Here is a 17,968-nt window from a genome sequence, read left to right as displayed (position 1 = left end):
TTATTCTGCTTCCATCAGCTTAAATTCTTAAGTGGTCTGAAATTAATTTACTTTATTTTATAGTAGCAAACAGTTCATGATCAGAATTGTTAACAGTTTCAGCCGAACTTCTTGTATCCATATTGCATTGGTACTGATTGTTAACAGATCATAGATTCAGAAACAATAACACTGACAAACAAAAGACCAAAACCAGAGAGAGAGAGAGAGAGAGAGAGAGAGAGAGAGAAGCTCAAAAGTGCTTGAAACAAAATCATCGGTGCTCCTCAATGTACACATGAGTGATACTGAGTTTATCATCATCGCTACATCATCCTTCTCTCTCAAAACTTGAGGAACACCAAAACCCAGTTCCCCCCAAAGAAAAAACAAAAAATTTGTCATTTTCAAAGAGAAAATCGAAAGCTTTTATAGATCAAAATCACACGAAAACAAAAGATTAAAAATCAGAAGAGAAATTAGAATTTGATGAGCAGGCATTCAGAATGAGTAGGAGGTAAGTAAATTCATCAAAAATGAATATCAGATGATACACATCATCACCATGCCTGCCTTGAAATCGTCAAAACAAAATAATCTAAACAAACCCAGAAAATATTTATTTAAAAAAAAAGGAAGAATGATGGAAAAGAATGGTAAATTGGGTATTATTCTCTCAGACAAATGCCTCGTTTTGTCGTCACGATTTTATATATGAATGGATCGGACTCGTCATCATTGTTGTTCATCACCGAGAATCCCCAACACATACTTCAAAAACCCAGATTTCAGAATCAAAATAAAGAGAAAACAAAGGAAGATATTTTGAGAACAACAAAGCAAACATTAATGGAAAATCAAAGCAGAATGATTAGCCTATGACTACGACGACGCAGAGCAAAAGAGAGAGCAAAACGGAAGAGCGACTTGGAGAAGGTTGATTTCGACTTGCGATGGTCTCCGTTACTCAATTCGTGTGTTGCTTTTATAGGCCTCAGTGAGGCTGTTTAGGGTTAGGGTTTTGGGTTTTCGCGGTGCTGGAATTTACGAATATGCCATCATTGACAGAACGCAACCATGGGCCCTAGATTTGAAGTTTGAACTTGTACGTATGGGCTAATAAATTTTGGGCCTTGCCCGCTTTTAGGTGCCTCAAGTAAATCCTCTGCCTGTAAATAATATATAAACCCAAATACATAAACAACAAAAAGAAAATCACATTTTTAGGGGGTTTTATATGAATGCGGTTTTACAATAGTTGTTGAATCCAAAAAAATATGTTGAGAAATTCTTAACCTGAATTGCCTAGCAATTTTTTTGACAAAATGGAATTCTAAACCCAACGGAGGGGACTTAAACTTGAGTGTATGAGATTATGCACGCTATTCAGCTAACCGGCTTAATTCACATATGCAATGCCCCCAGCATTCGTATATATACAATTGAGACTGAAATTTGTTGATGACAAAAATTGGATGATCGATAATAAAATTGTAAAATCACACAAGAACACCGGGTTTATGATTAAACTGCAATGCCCACATGATCGTAAAACTGTAAAATCACTATGTCCATGGGTTTGTATTTGGATTCCCTATAAATTGTGTTACATTATACGTGCAGGGGGGCTAAGCGTGAGACCAAAACAATGGTATGGTACTAACAAAACCATCGATGACAATTTCATTAATCAATTGGAGGGAATATGTTTCATAATGCAATGTCCAAAAGGGTGTTCATTGGGAGAAGACAGAAACAGCTAACAATTGAGAGATTTTGGTATTCCAAAAATGTTTTACTTTGAATGTTCCTGATTCACTAAATGAAGACTCAGTGACAGTCCACAGAGAGATAATGTTCCTTTCTATATTTCAGACCTTTTTTCTGGACTGCATATACTTCAGTCTTGCATGTTCAAATTTATGGGAGTAAAAGCAGAAACCAAATTTTGATCAACAGATAGAATTGCCACTGAAATCCAATTCTTATAAAGAGAAGATGGAGATATGCTGTTTGCAAGTTGCAGCACATGAACAACTGGTAGAAACTGTTGTTTACTACAGTGCTTAGATGAAATGGAGAACCAATGCCCAAACAGGGTAGACTAAGAGAAGGATAATGCCTAGAGTGTTTGATATTCCATGGCTTTGTGTGAAGGAATTTCTGAAGCCACCTGAAGCCCGGATGTGCTCTTGCAGCAGGTAACAACCAATGAGAAGACATATCAAGACACCAACCCAGCCGTCCTTCAATGTGTGCGCGAAAAAGTTCGGAGCCACAACAAGAAGAAGGATCAACGAACCGGGCATCTGTAGCCAATCTGCAATGAAATTAGGATCATAGAACAAGGCTATGATTTGAAGACTAATACAAAAACCATAATGCTTATAATTTTTTTTTGATAAAGTTGAGGTTGTGAAGACTAATATATTTGGGACAAAGCAACATAAGTCTGTAGAATTGAGAAGGATAGAGAAAAATCAATGCAGTGACTTGAGCCTATACCTGGGAAATGTCTTGGGAAGAAAAGCCTCAGTACAACAGCAATAAAAGCAATCCATTTTCCAACCTCTCCTCTGCATTATATTGAAGAAACGTCAATGAGTTGAGATTATTGAGAACAAAAGAAGGATGTGAAAAGCAAACAAGAAAATGTGCACCAATAAGAGAAATTATCACCTTAGGGGGTTGAAGAGCACTGAAGGAAGACTGAAGAAAATGTAAGGGATTAAAAGTGAAGTCAGCATATTTGTTCTCCAGTTGGTTCGATCCAATATCAACAGATATCTGCAGCATTGAAAATACTTTCTCAGACAAATTTTGTACTAGTGAACATAATCTAACCTGGAAGTTTATGTGTTCTTGCAGCAGGTAACAGCCAATGGGAAGAAGCAATCGAGGCAAATACGCAGGGCATATTATATTATACAGATGGAATTGCTAACTGATGATTGAATCAATTTAGGCAAGTGATAGGACATCAGAGACAGTGTTCAGTAATTAGTTGTCAACAATTGAAGCCTCTTGATCGTATGGTTTGAATCAAGGGCTAATTATTTGGAGAAAACAAATAAATTCTAAACGGCAACAATTAAACTCTGTCTGAGTGAAAATAACACCACCAAAATGCACGACGGTCCAAAACAGTTAGCATTCTTCATTGTTTCACATTCTTTTGGTATGCAAGCAAGGACTAGATCTTGGGCATTGCTTTCTTGTACAACACTAGTTCATATCCATCACAACCACATGCTGGAAATGAAGTAAAACACCATTAAAGGGCTTATCTTGGGAGGGAATTTCAGGTAAAGCTTATACCCTATCCAATGAAGTAGCCCATGGAACCAGAAACTCATTGATATCAGAATGGATAACCAAGCAGAAGTCTGAGTTATAGGCTTACATCAATGGAAATAGACATCAGAATGGACAAAATTATGTGTTGGTGCATCCAAGTAAAATAGCAGGGGTTGGGGCATATATTTTTGATCTGTTGAGCCCTACTTGGCCACAAGCTAATCTACTTGAACTTATTTCATACCCAAAAACAAAAAGTAAATCAATTCATGGCTTACTTCATGTCAATCAATGGCTTCCTAGACTACTGACCATATAAAAAATTTAGATGATATGGGATTTAGGTCACAGCTAAAGACAGGATGAATTGGACCTCTGGAAGCGTAAAAACTTGTATGAAACATATTGCCGCTTGAAAAAGTTATCACACTTGGCATGCCGTGATTGACCGAAGATAGCAAAATAGTGTTATACCCGTTTCACATAAGTGTTTCTCGGAGGGGAAGAAAAATTTAGGTGTGAAACATAACAGGTCAAGTTCTGACATATTGGTGGACCAAAAACAATAAGTTACAGACCAACAATGGATGTTTCAATAAATAGGAAGGCCAAAATCTTAAAGAAAACAATAACTAAAATAAACATATGCAGGAAACTGTGATACATTGTTTTCCTTTTTCCCAGATTAAGGGAATGAAATATTATATTCAAGAGAGGAAGATTTTTTAAAAATCACTTTCTTGACTTTTCCCTTTTTAACAATTAGAAAATCAAGAAGGGCGCACATCAGTGTCACTTTCCCAATTCCAGCCAATAAAACAAAGCTTAAAGCAACTTGTTCCTCAAGGAAACAAATAAGATGACTCACATGGCAGCAAAAGAGGCAACCCATTTGAGAAAAGAAGTCCCAAAACCCAACCCACCAAGCTTAGTGGCATCATTGATGAGTTTCTTGGCTGCAATCTTGAGATCATTGATGTCTGAATTTATCAACTCATTGGTGTCTGGATCACTTCTCTTCAGAGCCAAATACTCCATCCTCCCCATAATTTGATATCTGCTCTCAATTGCTTCAGATTTGAAAGCTGGCACCTGCAGTTTACAGACTTCAAATTCAAAGGCCAAAATATAACTGTTCAACAAAATTGTGGATGACCAATTTTAGCTCTTTGGGTGTATCTATGTCACTGTACCTGTTGATGTGTCTGCTGGGAGTTTAACTGTGTGGGTCCACCTTGATTTGAGCTCACCCACTCCTGTCAGAGGAGAGTGTAAAACGGTGGAGAGGTTTCGGATCCTAACTGTTTTTCAAAGGTTCCAGGGTTTGACTGTTGCATCACTTGGACCCTCGTTCCAAGTAAAATCATATATAACTATGATTTTCTTTTTCTATTTCTAGAGATTTAGGGCAACATTAGGTTGGTCACTAATTTGTTGTGACTTTGAACTTTGTCACGCCAAATAAAACACAGGACGGAACGGACCATCATTTTTTTTTTGAAATAAATCATATTAGAGATAGTTTAAATTACTTTAAATTAATCTAATTTATGAAAAAGGGATTCAAACTTGGTTGGAAAGTAACGAGCCCGCTGCCATGACTAATTGATTTAGTTGATCTTAACTGTAATGGAGCCTTTTTCTTTGAAGATCATTTGCATCGAGTCCATTTGATGAAGTCTTTTTGTCGGCACAATTATGTGCCTAGTGAAGTTGGCTTGCTATGCTTTTATTTTGCCCCCATGATATTTTTAATTTTGTGTGTGTGTGTGTGTGTGAGAAACCCCTCCTTCTAGTTATTTCTCTGGACAAGCAAAACATATATGTAAAAATAACATCATAGATTCACAACTTTTCCAATATATATGTATAAATCTTGTTCTTTCTTTTCTTTTTAAATAAAAGCTAAGTTTCATTAATTCTATATGAACATTACAATCTAACATTTTGTCATGCCTCTTTAAAAAACAAGAAGTCCAGCTACTCGATTCTGTAGTTTAACTCAGCGTAATATAGAAAATTACAAATTGTTAGTTTCTTTGTTTTCCAGTCCTTACTTATAGAAAATTCAATCCACAAAAACCGATTTTCCAAATTCTTTTATGTGTTCATCCCCAAGTTTGTCTATACACCTTTTTAATGTATTAATTTGTTTTTATATGATCGTCATGTTCCAACGATATACTATTTGATAAGGGTGTTGGTGTTGCTATTTAGACTGCATTGCTGATCATCTCTCTAATACAGGTGAGTCTCACATATAATGACGGGGCTAACCTCTCTAATAGAGGTGATGAACAATGTGGTCCAAATAACATTATTGATTTGATAATGACAACAATATTTTGAGTTCCTTGTGTGTGGTTTTTTTGAGGTTTTCTATTAATGTATAACTCAGTGGGGATGACAGCAAACGATGCTAATTAAATTGATTATATTATAGAATAGATGTCGTTTGTCTGGATCTTTAGTTGATTGATAACGTACGGGTATGGTTTGAAGGTGCTCAAGCTTGAGCTTCTTGGCCGTATGGCTGGAATGAATGAAAAGAGAAATAAACGAAGAAACTACACGTACGGCATGGTGAACCCAAAAAAAAGGGCCCATAAAGCAATATAAGTAGTAATTTCGTAAATCTTATTCTTGTTTTTAATAAGAAGTTGATATGAAAGACATAATTGGTCATTTATTTTCTGCAGCAAGACATCTGTGTTGAACTAGGGAACAAGCCGATCAATTAATTTATCTGGTTATTCTTGGAGCAACTCTCATAGCATGAATCCACAAAACCTTCCACGTAGCGCTTATCTACAATCAAGCAAATAAAACAAAAACAAAAAGAATATGAATAATTAAAAATATAATTTCAAACAAACATGATAAATTTATAGAGAAAGAGTAATTAAATAGAGGAATGTAAGATCAATAATCCCATATGGTAATATGCGTATTACCAGAATTGGAAGTGCTTGTGGTGGCAATGGAGTTGGCACAATTATGTGTACACTTATACACAACATTCGAAGGCCTATGTTTGCATCTGATCATGCACATGCCAAGGCATATTGGATTCATCAGGCACTTTGTCGCACATTTTAAACCACAAGAAATAATATGGCCATTTGGAACCACTTGATTTGTATTAGAGCGAGGATATACATCATCAACTTGACCAAGAGGATTGTCATTTGGACCCGCATTGGTATAGGAAGGATTAATATCAGCTTGGGCTATTGAAAGCACAAGCATGCTCATCAAAACCACAGCCTTCAACACACTAGCATCCATTTCTCCTCACTTTCTTTGTTTTTTTTTTTTTTTCTTGAACTCTCTTTGATTCTCCAAGTTTGTTGGTGGTGGAAGTGGAAGCTAAAGCCACAATTTATAAGGAGACCCTTTTGCCATCTATGGAAATCCCAATAATTCCTAAGCAAGATTGTAGCTAACGTGAGCAACAATGGAGCATAAATTGAAGTGATATACGATAGTTTAGAGCATAATTGTATGTATTATAAGCAAGTTTTATGTTCTTTAGATAAATGTTGATTAGTTGATTAAAGAATGCACGAATTTTGTTCTATCATTTCATCAATTTCTTTATTCTTGGTTTTCTTCCATATTTGCTGTTCCCTTGATTAAATCTTTTGTCTTGTTATTACGATATTTTAGCAAATTTTAAGTTTATGTGATGGAGCAAATTTGCAAAAATTTTGCTGAATAAATCACGTATGTATTTTATTAGTATTTTTTTCATTCCGTATTTTACTAACTATGAAAGAATTTGAGAGGCTAAGATTATTTCTTACTTATTGGAAGAAAAATGCAAGATTGTGATTTTTCAATAAATAGAAGAGATATTTAGTGATATACCCATTTCTAGCACTAATATTATAAATAAACCCTACACAATTGAATTCCTATAAACAAACCCAAAAAAAAACCCAAAAAATGATAGCTAGCCTTATTGAATTTAATATTGATTATTAAATTACTTTGATGCCCTATTGAGTGCTTTTGGTATTTTTATGAGATTTTGGGGTTGGGCTTGTTTTAAGAAATTGATGGCAGTTTTGTAATTTATAAGAAGTTAAAAGCTTTTTTGTTATGCTGTAAATGGGCTTTGGGTGTGTTTCTAAAGTCCATTTTATATAGGATATTTTTATAATTTGGGCCCCCATATTGGGTATAATAGTGAATCTCCCTAAATAGAATTGCCGTGCTGCTATACTATTTCTTTTACATTTTAAAATAAATTGAAAAAAGGGTATAGCCGCGCTGCTATACTATTAACCCGCACGGCTATACTATTTCTTTTGCAGAAATAGGGGGGAAAACGAGTATAGCCGCGCGGCTTTACTATTTCTTTTATATAAAAAAATCTGAAAACCGAGTATCGCTGCGCAGCCATACTATTTCTTATTAAAAAATTTAGAAATAACCGAGTATAGCCGCCCGGCTATACTATTTCGTTTAAAAAAAACCGAGTAAAGCCGTGCGGCTATACCATTTGGAAAAAATTAGTTTCTTTAAAAAAATTGGAAAAACCTAGTATAACGGTATAGCCGCTCGGCGGTTTTGACCGTTGCTAAAGACGTAACAGGCCCGCAACAGCTCCGCATTCGTGATTTTAAACAAGATTGGCTACTTTTCTGCTGATTGAAGTGTTTATGCATCTGTTTTCCTGTTCAAATTTATCTTCTTCTCTTAAGATACTACATGCAAATTAGTAAACCATGAAAGAATAATTTAGGAGTAGTCAAAGACATCAATACCAGCTTGAGCTTTTGCAAGAATATTAAAAAACACTAGATGCATCCATTGCTCCTCTCTTGTCTTTGATTTCTGCTATTGGAGGAACTGGAAGCAAAAACGAAGTACTGAAAAAACTGATAATCTCAAAACGCAATTAAAGTTTGACGATACGCAGAAAAAACAGATTTACATAAAGTCTAATGATCTTTCAACTCAAATTAACTAAATTTGATCACAAAGTAAAATTCATTCTTGATGTGCAACCATTTCCATGTGGATGGTCAAGCCTCATCTTCTGTAGTTTTATCTTGCAAACTCTCTGAAGGCTGCTTCTCTTTGGCCTTGGAGGCAGCAGCACTACAATTTCATAGAAGAAAAAAATATGATTTATTCAAAACTTATTACCAATGGCGCAAAACATTAATCACTTTTATTACCAAGATTATCAATATTCTGCAATTATTGTGAGAATCAATTATATTATAAGAAATGTGATTTACGAAGGAGCACATTATGAAATGACAAAAATGGATTCCAAAATTTCTTTTAAGCTTTTACTTTTAAAAGATGAAGCTATTTGCACGTGAAGTGTGTGTCATGAGTGGGAGTACAAATGACAATTAAGTAATATATAACCCTATTAACGCCCCGCGCTAGCGCGGGAGCATTGGGGGATTACAAATAACGCTTCTTATTTATTTTTATTTTCTTAAAATCTATCTCATCGCGCGCTCCTTATCAACAATGTTATCTCTCCTCCCACCTAGCTATCTCCCCTTCCTCTTTCTCTTTTCCATCTCTATATAAATCAAAAACAACAAATAAACATTATCAAACAAAGTATAAAGTTTTGCACAACCTGGATTTTCCTGATCCACTAGAACTTGCATTCCCCTTCAGATTGGATTCAAATAATACTGGTTCTATGAGCCGGATGTCAAAGACCTCCTCTTCTGCATCTTCCAAAGTTGACCAGTAATTGTATCCTTGTTCATATTTTCTCATCTCAGCCATGACATGAGAGGGCTGCATTACACAGAATAAATATTCACATATCAGTTATTTATGTGTATATGTATGAAGGTTTGGTTAAACGAAAAAAAAAAAGGAGGCAGAGAAAAATTGAGATCATAGTCTTACCAGATCAGGGAGGATTGGTGATGGGAAATTGAGACCATCAGATTGATCATGCTGCAAGTCTTCTTCTTTTGATTGGTTTTTTTTCCCATCAAGTTATTCCTTCTCCTTGCAAAGTTCTAGGTGCTGTTTCATAATATGGAGTTCTCTTTCAAGTCCCTGAATTTGGGCATTGAGACCTCTGATAATGCCAAGACAACCATTCACAGGATCATTTTTCCTTGCATTCCCTTCCGTGAGAATGCTTTCAGCAGCTGCCTGTTTTTGATCAGGTGCAGCCATGGCCATGATCTTTTGGATGTTGCTCACACCAAAGATCTTATGAGCATTTTGGAACTCACTGTACCTGCTGGCTGGAAAGTATGGGGCCATTTCACAGGTCTCATCACATTTTCTCCTCTGCTGCTTGCAGGAAGCACAAGGATGGTTTTGAGCTGCACCCTGATCCCTATTTTCCATGATTGCTTGTTCTCACTGAAAATGAACCAAACAGAAGCACTTGAGGGTGAGGAAAAGCAAAGAAATTGGGATTTAATTGAGAGTTAAAGAGGGTATAAAGTTGGCTCAAGCTTTTGGTTAATGAGTTGGATAGCATCAGATTTTGTGAAATATATTTTGGCATCTAAAATTTATTTGGATTTTGTTCAAAACCCAAATATTATTTTTTATATTTGGTTTAAGGCAGCAAATGCATGGCTTTAGTCAGGGTTTCAAAGCCAATTGTCAATTTGTCATCATTAGGAAAAGCCCTTCAGTTTCTTTGTTTTTGAATTTGAGTCTACTGCAATTAATCTCTCCCGTTTCGTTCATGCATCTAACAGTTGTGTGACAAAGTTGAGTGATCAGCTATGGCAACTCAAATCCCAAATGGATTTTTATAGGGAGAGAGAAATCGAAACTAAGACCTCAAATATTGGGATAAATACTCATAAATCACTTGAGCTATAAGTCCCTTCACCAAATTCCAACCGAATTATTGAAGGGTTATATAGGATTTTACCTGGCTTATCAAGCTAATTTACTCTACTTTCCATTGTTTTCATGTGCACAATTAGACCTGGGTTGACAAACTGCTATATGGTGATTTTAATATGTTGCTATTGTCTGCATATTTGCCTGCATGCAGTTGGTTACCCTGAATTTGTGTGATTCTGCCTGTAAATTAAATTAGAATTTGCTTATCAAGCATTACTCCCTTTTATTGTGCTTTTCCATAACTGTGTTCTGCAATCTTTATTTGAAAATACATCCATTTTGGAGATGTATAAACACAACCCATATCAGTCGTAGTTTAAACCTTATGAAGTATATATCAACTAACTCTTATTTTACTGTTTTTTCTTTTTGTAAAATTAAAAGATGTTTCAAGCTCGAAGCTCCTCTCCCGCCCATTGTTGAAAGAAAAAGTTTAGGGAATATATGCACATTTTGGTGCAAATTTCAAAAATATTTCTCATTTATTTCAAGCATGTGTGCCTACCCGGCCCAAGAAAACATAAACAGATACATGATAGCCTTATATGGTGAATGGGCCAAAGGCGTATTGGGCCTAAGGCGTCTACACCCGTAATCCAATAAAGATATATATCTCATCGTCATCAAGTAACCACAAACATCATCTTCAATTCAGCGGTTGCGTAGTCGAAACGCTGCGTTTCATCTTTCCCAATTACACACAGAGAGAGAGAGAGAGAGAGAGAGAGAGAGAGGGGCTTGAGGTTGAGCTCTAATGGCGGGAAAACCCCAACCGGTTCGTGTACTGTATTGTGCGGTATGCAGTTTGCCTGCAGATTACTGTGAATTCGGGCCCTGGTTGATCCAAAACGCCCCAAGACCTTTACCCGGAGCTCGTTAAAGGTTCTATTTTGCACCCAAACCCCGTCATCAAGAAACCATAAACACCGTCTTCAATTCAGCGATTGCGTAGTCCAAACGTTGCGTTTCATCTTTCCCAATTACTGTGTATCTTCTGGTGGAGATGGAGTTGGATGTGGGCGTTATGATTAATTCGGACATACCATTTCTCTAAAAAAATTAGAGACATCGAGTATAGCCGGGCGGCTATATTATTTATGGGACAAAACCGAGTAAAGCCGCGCGGCTATACTAATTTGTTCTTAAAATTTTAAAACTTGTATAGCCGAGCGGCTATACTATTTCTTTAAAAAAATGTAAAAAGATGCTATTTATTAAAAAAGATAAAATAGAAGATCCGAGTAAGGCCGCACGGCTATACTGTTTTTTAAAAAATGGAAAAAAAGGTATAGCCGGTCGGCTATACTATTTCTTGTTCAAAAATTAGGAAAAACCGGGTATAGCCGCGGGGTATAGCCGGGCGGCTATACTATCTCTTTCTGAAAAACTGGGAACATCCCCGGCTGTACTATTTTAAAAAAAAATAGAAATAACCGAGTATAGCCGCCCGGCTATACTGTGTTTTTAAAAAGTGGGTCAAACCCGGGTATAGCCGCGCGGCTAGACTCGTTTTTAATATAAAACCGTGGTATAGCCGCGCGGCTATACTATTTAATGAGAAATGCCTTGAAGCCTATAGTCAGTCCGCCCCCTGGGAGATATGTGGGACCAAGAAGCTGAGAAGGAACATCGAATGGCATCTCCGCACGCATGAAAGGGGAGGTGCTTCAGTGGAGACTGGAGAGAATTAAATGCAGTTATATGGGTTGTCTTCACACATTTTCAACTGTGTACACACAAAGAACAAACAGATTTCATTATTTTGGAAAGAAAAAAAATTAGTTTTTCATTCTTTGCATTGCCATTGTTAGTTTTTTTATTGTTTCCTTTTCTGATTTTGCTTATACGTTTTCAGAAATCAAATCTCCATCAACATGTCAAGGCAGTACACCTTGAACATAAACCTTTTGTCTGTAGCTTTTCGGGTTGTGGGATGAGATTCGCAAACAAGCATGAGAAGACTCGGGGTCATGTCTATGCATATGTGAGTATTATTCTCTCATATGTTGGATTTTGGGATAAGCATCTTTCCAGGCAATGCCACATTGTGAGTTCATATCATATGTGGGACATTATTGCTTTGAATTGCAGGGGGATTTTGAAGAGACTGATGAGAAATTCCAGTCAAGGCCAAGGGGTGGCCGTAAGAGGAAGTACCCCACTATAGAAATGCTCGTACGAAAAAGGGTGGCTCCACCAGACCAATTGAGCCAGGAGTCTGAGTACCTCTCATGGCTGCTCTCACAAGAAGCTGAATACGAGAATTGAGCCATTACCTTGAAGTAAGTGATTGGACATATCCACTACATTATTGGATGGTGTTCAAGAACTTAAAACGTTTTCAAAGTTCTTGTTGATATCTCTACGTGGAATACTAAGGAAAGCAATAAAATCTACAAAACTACAAGATAAAAAGTTAAGAAGTGTGCATTGAGCAGCCTTTAGGCTTGATTGGTTGGTTGAGTTGGTGTTGGGCCTCTGCTTCGTTGATTTTTATCCTATTTATAGACTTTCTCTTCCAATTGAGGGAGCATTTTTCACCGCCCTTCATTTTTGCAATAACATGTAGGGGAGGGCACGGTTCGGTTTGGACAGGTTTTTGCCTCAAATTAGAACCGATCCGATACTATTCATGCGGTTTGGTTCGGTTCGGTTTTAATTAAAAAAATTCAAAAACTGTTCGGTTCGGTTTGAACCGGTTTCGGTCCGGTTCCGGTTCCGGTTCGGTTTTGAACCGGATTATAAAAATTATTTTTTTAAATTGTTTTGTAATACAATTCTCAACTGAAATATTATTTTTTTATTTGAAAATTAACAAATTATTCAATTTCATATAATAAATAAATATTAAAGTGAGAAAATAGAGATATTTTGACATTGAACTTGGATAAATATTAGGTTTTTTTTAGTGAAATTAAAAATATAGCATTAAATATAAATATATATTAAAATTATATATTTTTTTAGTTTCACCGGTTCGGTTCGGCCCGGTTCGGTTTTTGAAGACATGGAACCGGATTCGAATCCGGTCCAAACCGGTCCGGTTCGGTTTTTGACCGGTTTTTGACTTTTTGGTCAACTCGGTTTTTTCCCGGTTTGGTTCGGTGTGGTTCGGCTCGGATTTCCGGTTTGCCGGTTTGAGTGCCCACCCCTAATAACATGTCTTCAATCAGACCTCAAGACCTCTTTCCTACGCTTTCACGTGCGATTGATCCGAAAGTGATGGATTGGGCTGCAAAAATGTAGCCTTCGATTTACTTCTGACCAATTGGGCGGTGGAAGCCAACCCCCCTCGGCTCCAATGTTTGCTCGGTTAGACAAAGCCCAACCGATCTGTCATCGAGAAGGAGCCCAATAGAACAAGCCTACCAGAAACTCACCCAGGCTTTGGCAAAGTCCAACCGATCTGCCTCAAAGATCAAGAAGATAACAAAAACGGTGATTATTACCAAAGGTAGTGAACTGCTTCAAAGTGACATATGTAAAAGCTAACCAAGTACAATCCGAAGCACCATCTTTCACTACTTGGTCTAGACTCTAGAGATCGTATTGCCAAGATTTCATTAGGGTTAAAAGATTGTAGCTTTTTCTTAAAGTCGAAACCCCAATAATCATAGAAACTCCCATTACAACTTTTATATCTTTGGATACAAAACCAAGACTTTGAGATTATATGATCAATCATTCTAACTTTCCATCCTTCCAAAGAAAATAGTGTGCAAGTTTTTGTTTCTTTGACATAAATTGAAACCATCCCCCCACACATAATCTTTTAAGCAAAGCAATCATCATGAAGATTCTGGAGCTTGACTTTTAATCACTTTGGACCCTTTGTCCTTGACTCCTTGCATCATCATATCAATCAACTTACCAAAACCCCAGCTGAGAGACACAGGCAGTCATTATATCTGGAGCTTCCAAAAGTCTTACCCAAAGCGCTTTTTAACTTTGATTCCAGAAAAAAGCTAAAAAGCAAAAGCAGGAACGAAGAAAAAAGGTTGCATTTGCACTATTTGTAAACGCTTTTGCTTTCTCGCCCAATAAACAATAATCACATATCATGTGTCCCTCAATTTGTGTTCATCTCAGTTCCGAATTCGCCAACCCAATTAGCGGTTTCATTTATTTACGTGGCCATCAACAACATGATCCGGTGCGAGAAGCTCTATTGTTGATGATGGTGTCGCCGTCCTTTCCTAGTATCAACGGCCGTGGCTTCGTGCGAATCACACACCTGGGTCTTGAACTTACACCCGAACCTCCGGCTCAACGAGTCCTTCCAACCCGACCCGTCCCTCCTGGGCTGACCCGGATTATCAATCTTCTCGATCACCTTTTTCATGTTGGAGCATTCCCGCTCCAGCTGGTGCACCCGCGTCCTCATGCTATCCATATCCAAGCGCAACACCTGATTCTCCCTCACTGCCGCCCGCCACGTGCCGCCCCCAATATCATTTGCACGTGCCACATTATCCCCATCTTCCTCCGCACGTGCCTCCGCGTCGTCCTCTTCCTCCTCCTCCTCTCCCTGTCGTTCGCGTTGCAGCACCGATGGCCTGCCCGAGTCCGGGGGAGCGACGTCGGTTGCGAGCAGCGTTCCGGCGATGGCGTGCCGGAGCTGGAGCTGCTCAAAGAACAGAACTTGCACCACCGCGCGCAGAGGCAACCGCTCGTTCTGCGCCGCGTGCGTGCAAGCCTCGAGCGTGAGCTTCTGGCAGTCTAAAATTCCGCAGATCTTCTCGCGCTCTGGTTCCGTTATCCATGGATGAGCCTACAGATATGAAAATACAATACAGATTTCACAATTGAAATCATCTCAAGCTTAATTTATGAAATCGTTTGTAATGTATAAATTGTGTACGGACCTTGAGATAGAGATCGACGGCTCTGTAAAGACCGTCGTCGAAGAGCCGAGCTTGTTCAGGTAGAGAAATCGCGAGATTGTAGAATCGGTCCGGCTTGAGATTCGCGTCGGAGGCGATCTCGGAGAGAAACTCGTCGATTAATTTTCCGACGAGCATCAACGTCGGCGATCTGACAGCACCGTCAGAACCGTCGTCTTCTTCAATTCCGGCTGTGTTTCTCTGATCCAAGCCGTTCAAGAAGTAACCTAAGATCCTCTCGACACAATCGACGTCGTAGAGAGTCTCGTTGAGGTACGAGTAGCTCGGGATAAGAAGGTCGTCTAAGGTGGCTTGGTGGAGCTGCGAAGCGATCTTCTTCTCCAACGCGGCTTTGCAGGCCTCGGAGGCATTGAGTATGTTGGCGGTTCTCAGCAGTCCAAAGAGGAAACGCGTAGCGGTGGAAGGTCTGGAGCTCTTCTCCAATGGAAGATTGGAGATGATCGTCTCCAAAAGCTCTCGCTGTTGACTCTCCGAAGCTAAAGCCGATGAGGTTGTGGTGGCGGTGACGGCGGAGATAGAAGATGGAGGCTTTCGATTTGTTCTTGAAATTCCAGGAATGTACTTCTTAGCGTAATGCATCAAACAAGTCTCCACCATCTCCAAGCTTAGATCTCCAGATTTCATGGCGGAAATCAATCGCCTGAACAGAGGCAAGCTCAAAACCACCAAATCTTCAACCCAGGAATCTGCGTGTTTGGAAAGGCCTCTTCTTCGTCCACCGCCGCCACCGGCGTCGATCCCATTCCACAAAATCTGCTGTTTGGTGGAAGAAGAAGAAGAAATCGCATTCGTATTCGCATTGGGTGCTTCGCTTACCGGCCAGCCAAACAGGGTGGGATCGGCTGACGTGGCGCGGGAGGCGATGGAGTCTATGCACGTCTGCGTAATACCCAAAGTCTCTGCAAGAGGCATCACTCGTTCGCAGGACTTGAGAGCTTTGAGCGATTCCTTGAAGCTCTTCAAAACAGACTGAGAGAGAAACCTCTCGGTCTTGGAAATGAGGTTATCTTCTGAGTACTCTTCGGTCATTTCCAGATACTCTCCTGCGCAGCGCAGAGGCGCGACATTGGAGGAGCTCAAGTCGATCTTGACGCCATAGCAGAACTTAGCTGCTATTTCGAAGGTCTCTGAGCCGCCGGGGAAGTCAGAGAGAGCTATTTGGCACTGAACTTCTTCGATTTCGTCATCGTTCTCATCCTGCTCTTCAATTTGTTGGCGGGTTTGCGATGGGTTCGTCTCTTGCTCTGTGATCAGGTTGTGAAGCTTCCGGCTTTTTGACATGAGAGGAAACTGAAACAACCAGAAGCAGAAAAATGTTAGCTGAAATTGGTCAGTGAAAGATGAAGAGAAATGCAATGTGTGCTCTCAATGTGTTTGATGTAATGACCTTGTGGAGATGGAAGGTCATGTCATCGACTTCGACCACAATGTCGCTTGGTAACCCAGTGGTGCAGAACCTGCCAAGAACACATTTTGAAGAGAGTTTTGGTTAATCGATGCATTGCTTTTGATTTGGGTACCCAGCAGAAAATGAAAAAGGTGAGGTTTTGAATGAGATTGTTTGCAGTAAAAATGGAACTAACCATGCTTGTCCTTTGGAGCTGGGCTTCTCAGCTGCTGCTGCTGCCGCCGCCATTTTCTCCATCAGTTAATTTCTGTATCTATCTACCTCTTCAATGAAAGAAACCGTTTTGATAAGGGAATCAGAAACCCAGATCCATGAACAGCAAATAGTACTTGGAGGAAGCTGGAAGAGACAAATGGGGAAATGGGGTTGACTTCACTTGAAGCTTTCAGCAAGAAAGGATGGTTGATGGAATGAAAGGATGAAAATTGTTTGGCTGTTGTTGTGATATTCTCTAAGGAACAATTGAGCAACAAGAGAAAGAAAGAGTGCTGAAAGAGAAAGGAGAGAAGGAATCCAAATACACCCAGAGAGGACAAATAGAGCTCAGCTTGAACAAATTTCGAAAAAGGGGATCCAAACCAATGCCATCGTTTTATTTATTTATTTCTTTTGAAGAATGAATCACATCAGAAGAAGAATCTCACTCCCAGCTGAGTCCCTGATCTCTCTCACCCACTCTCTCTCTCTCTCTCTCTCTCTCTCTCTCTCACCTCCAATTCCAGGAAAAGGTATGTCGTCTTTGAGACAAATTCCCTTTTTATTTTGACATATTAAAAAAAGAGCACCATCACCCATTAGAAAATTAGCTAGAAATTGCATTGCATGCCAACTGTAACTGGGTCTTATTGCTTTTTGGCGCAAATGGTGGAGTATTTTAATTGAATTTTTGATCATTTCGTAATCTGGGGTTTTGGGGGCTCACTTTAATAATGATAATCCAATGTAGCATGCCCCATATTATACATAATTCATTTCCTTGCTTCTGCAATTATACACACCCTTTACTTTCAAAGTTGATTTTTAGGGTTAGAATGCCCAAAAAATCTTAATCAAAGTTGATTTTTAGGGTAATTATGAGTTTCTAACTTTTAGTGGGGCCAAATCACAAATTCTCAACTGCCCACATGTGAGTTTAACACAACATTATAGTCGCCCTTGCAATTTGGCCGGCCCCCATCTGGTATATATGGATGTCTTTAATTCATACTTGGAGCTTGTGACAGAATGTACTGCAGGGACTGTAGTGTTTGGTTTGCTAGTGAAAACCAGAATATTATTTTGCATCCTCCAAATGTGTGATAAAGCCTACAAACACAAACCCTACAATTTTAGACCCCAACTAATATGGTAGTGTTTTTTGATATAAGCAATATTGGAAAAGGGGGGAATCGAACTTAGGACCTTGAATACAGATGTTAATGCTTTTAACTACTTGAGGTACAAACATCTTGCAACATATTTATGAAATTTTAGGTTTGAAAGCAAAAAAGAAGGGAACTCTCATGCATTTATAGCA

The 17,968-nt window shown here is 38.6% G+C and overlaps 3 protein-coding genes and 2 non-coding genes across 5 annotated transcripts; all 5 read right to left on the bottom strand.

Moving 5' to 3' along the window:
- Positions 1 to 480: 480 nt before the first annotated feature.
- Positions 481 to 551, bottom strand: LOC117636228. The gene has a single exon (XR_004587029.1). It is a non-coding gene; the product is annotated as a small nucleolar RNA Z105 (small nucleolar RNA).
- A 99-nt stretch (positions 552 to 650) lies between these two features.
- Positions 651 to 736, bottom strand: LOC117636208. The gene has a single exon (XR_004587011.1). It is a non-coding gene; the product is annotated as a small nucleolar RNA SNOR75 (small nucleolar RNA).
- Positions 737 to 1,949: 1,213 nt separating this feature from the next.
- Positions 1,950 to 4,423, bottom strand: LOC117634973 (cold-regulated 413 plasma membrane protein 2-like). The gene is made up of 4 exons (XM_034369275.1): positions 4,145 to 4,423; positions 2,659 to 2,766; positions 2,485 to 2,555; positions 1,950 to 2,299 (listed from the first exon to the last, which is right to left on the bottom strand). The coding sequence occupies exons 1-4, from the start codon at positions 4,321 to 4,323 to the stop codon at positions 2,046 to 2,048; spliced, it is 612 nt and encodes a 203-aa protein (XP_034225166.1). The 5' UTR covers positions 4,324 to 4,423; the 3' UTR covers positions 1,950 to 2,045.
- Positions 4,424 to 8,309: 3,886 nt separating this feature from the next.
- On the bottom strand, positions 8,310 to 9,624 carry LOC117635438 (LOB domain-containing protein 22-like). Its single transcript, XM_034369756.1, has 3 exons — positions 9,373 to 9,624; positions 8,888 to 9,054; positions 8,310 to 8,385 (listed from the first exon to the last, which is right to left on the bottom strand). Exons 1-3 carry the CDS (start codon positions 9,622 to 9,624, stop codon positions 8,310 to 8,312), a joined length of 495 nt encoding a protein of 164 aa, XP_034225647.1.
- Positions 9,625 to 13,739: 4,115 nt separating this feature from the next.
- On the bottom strand, positions 13,740 to 17,321 carry LOC117634079 (BTB/POZ domain-containing protein At5g66560). The gene is made up of 4 exons (XM_034367989.1): positions 16,628 to 17,321; positions 16,432 to 16,501; positions 15,006 to 16,334; positions 13,740 to 14,911 (listed from the first exon to the last, which is right to left on the bottom strand). The coding sequence occupies exons 1-4, from the start codon at positions 16,687 to 16,689 to the stop codon at positions 14,306 to 14,308; spliced, it is 2,067 nt and encodes a 688-aa protein (XP_034223880.1). The 5' UTR covers positions 16,690 to 17,321; the 3' UTR covers positions 13,740 to 14,305.
- Positions 17,322 to 17,968: the final 647 nt, after the last annotated feature.

The sequence above is a fragment of the Prunus dulcis genome, chromosome 7 (genome assembly GCF_902201215.1).
Source record: "Prunus dulcis chromosome 7, ALMONDv2, whole genome shotgun sequence".
Classification (NCBI taxonomy): Eukaryota; Viridiplantae; Streptophyta; class Magnoliopsida; order Rosales; family Rosaceae; genus Prunus; species Prunus dulcis.
The sequence above is the reverse complement of the archived record's forward strand: the minus strand, read 5'-3'. Positions and strand labels throughout refer to the sequence as shown.

Bases quoted from the DNA above. Each gene is read 5' to 3' on its own strand.
- LOC117634973 (XM_034369275.1), bottom strand. From the start codon at position 4,323: ATGGGGAGGATGGAGTATTTGGCTCTGAAGAGAAGTGATCCAGACACC. The intron at 2,556-2,658 runs GTGATAATTTCT...AATATAATGCAG, and splicing joins GTGCTCTTCAACCCCCTAAG to AGGAGAGGTTGGAAAATGGA. The intron at 2,300-2,484 runs GTATAGGCTCAA...ATTTCATTGCAG, and splicing joins CTTCCCAAGACATTTCCCAG to ATTGGCTACAGATGCCCGGT.
- LOC117635438 (XM_034369756.1), bottom strand. From the start codon at position 9,624: ATGGAAAATAGGGATCAGGGTGCAGCTCAAAACCATCCTTGTGCTTCC. The intron at 9,055-9,372 runs GTGAATGGTTGT...TGTGTAATGCAG, and splicing joins ATGCAAGGAAAAATGATCCT to CCCTCTCATGTCATGGCTGA. The intron at 8,386-8,887 runs GTTGTGCAAAAC...ATGAAATTGTAG, and splicing joins AGTGGATCAGGAAAATCCAG to TGCTGCTGCCTCCAAGGCCA.
- LOC117634079 (XM_034367989.1), bottom strand. From the start codon at position 16,689: ATGGAGAAAATGGCGGCGGCAGCAGCAGCAGCTGAGAAGCCCAGCTCC. The intron at 16,502-16,627 runs GTTAGTTCCATT...TGTTCTTGGCAG, and splicing joins AGCTCCAAAGGACAAGCATG to GTTCTGCACCACTGGGTTAC. The intron at 16,335-16,431 runs GTCATTACATCA...TGGTTGTTTCAG, and splicing joins TGACCTTCCATCTCCACAAG to TTTCCTCTCATGTCAAAAAG.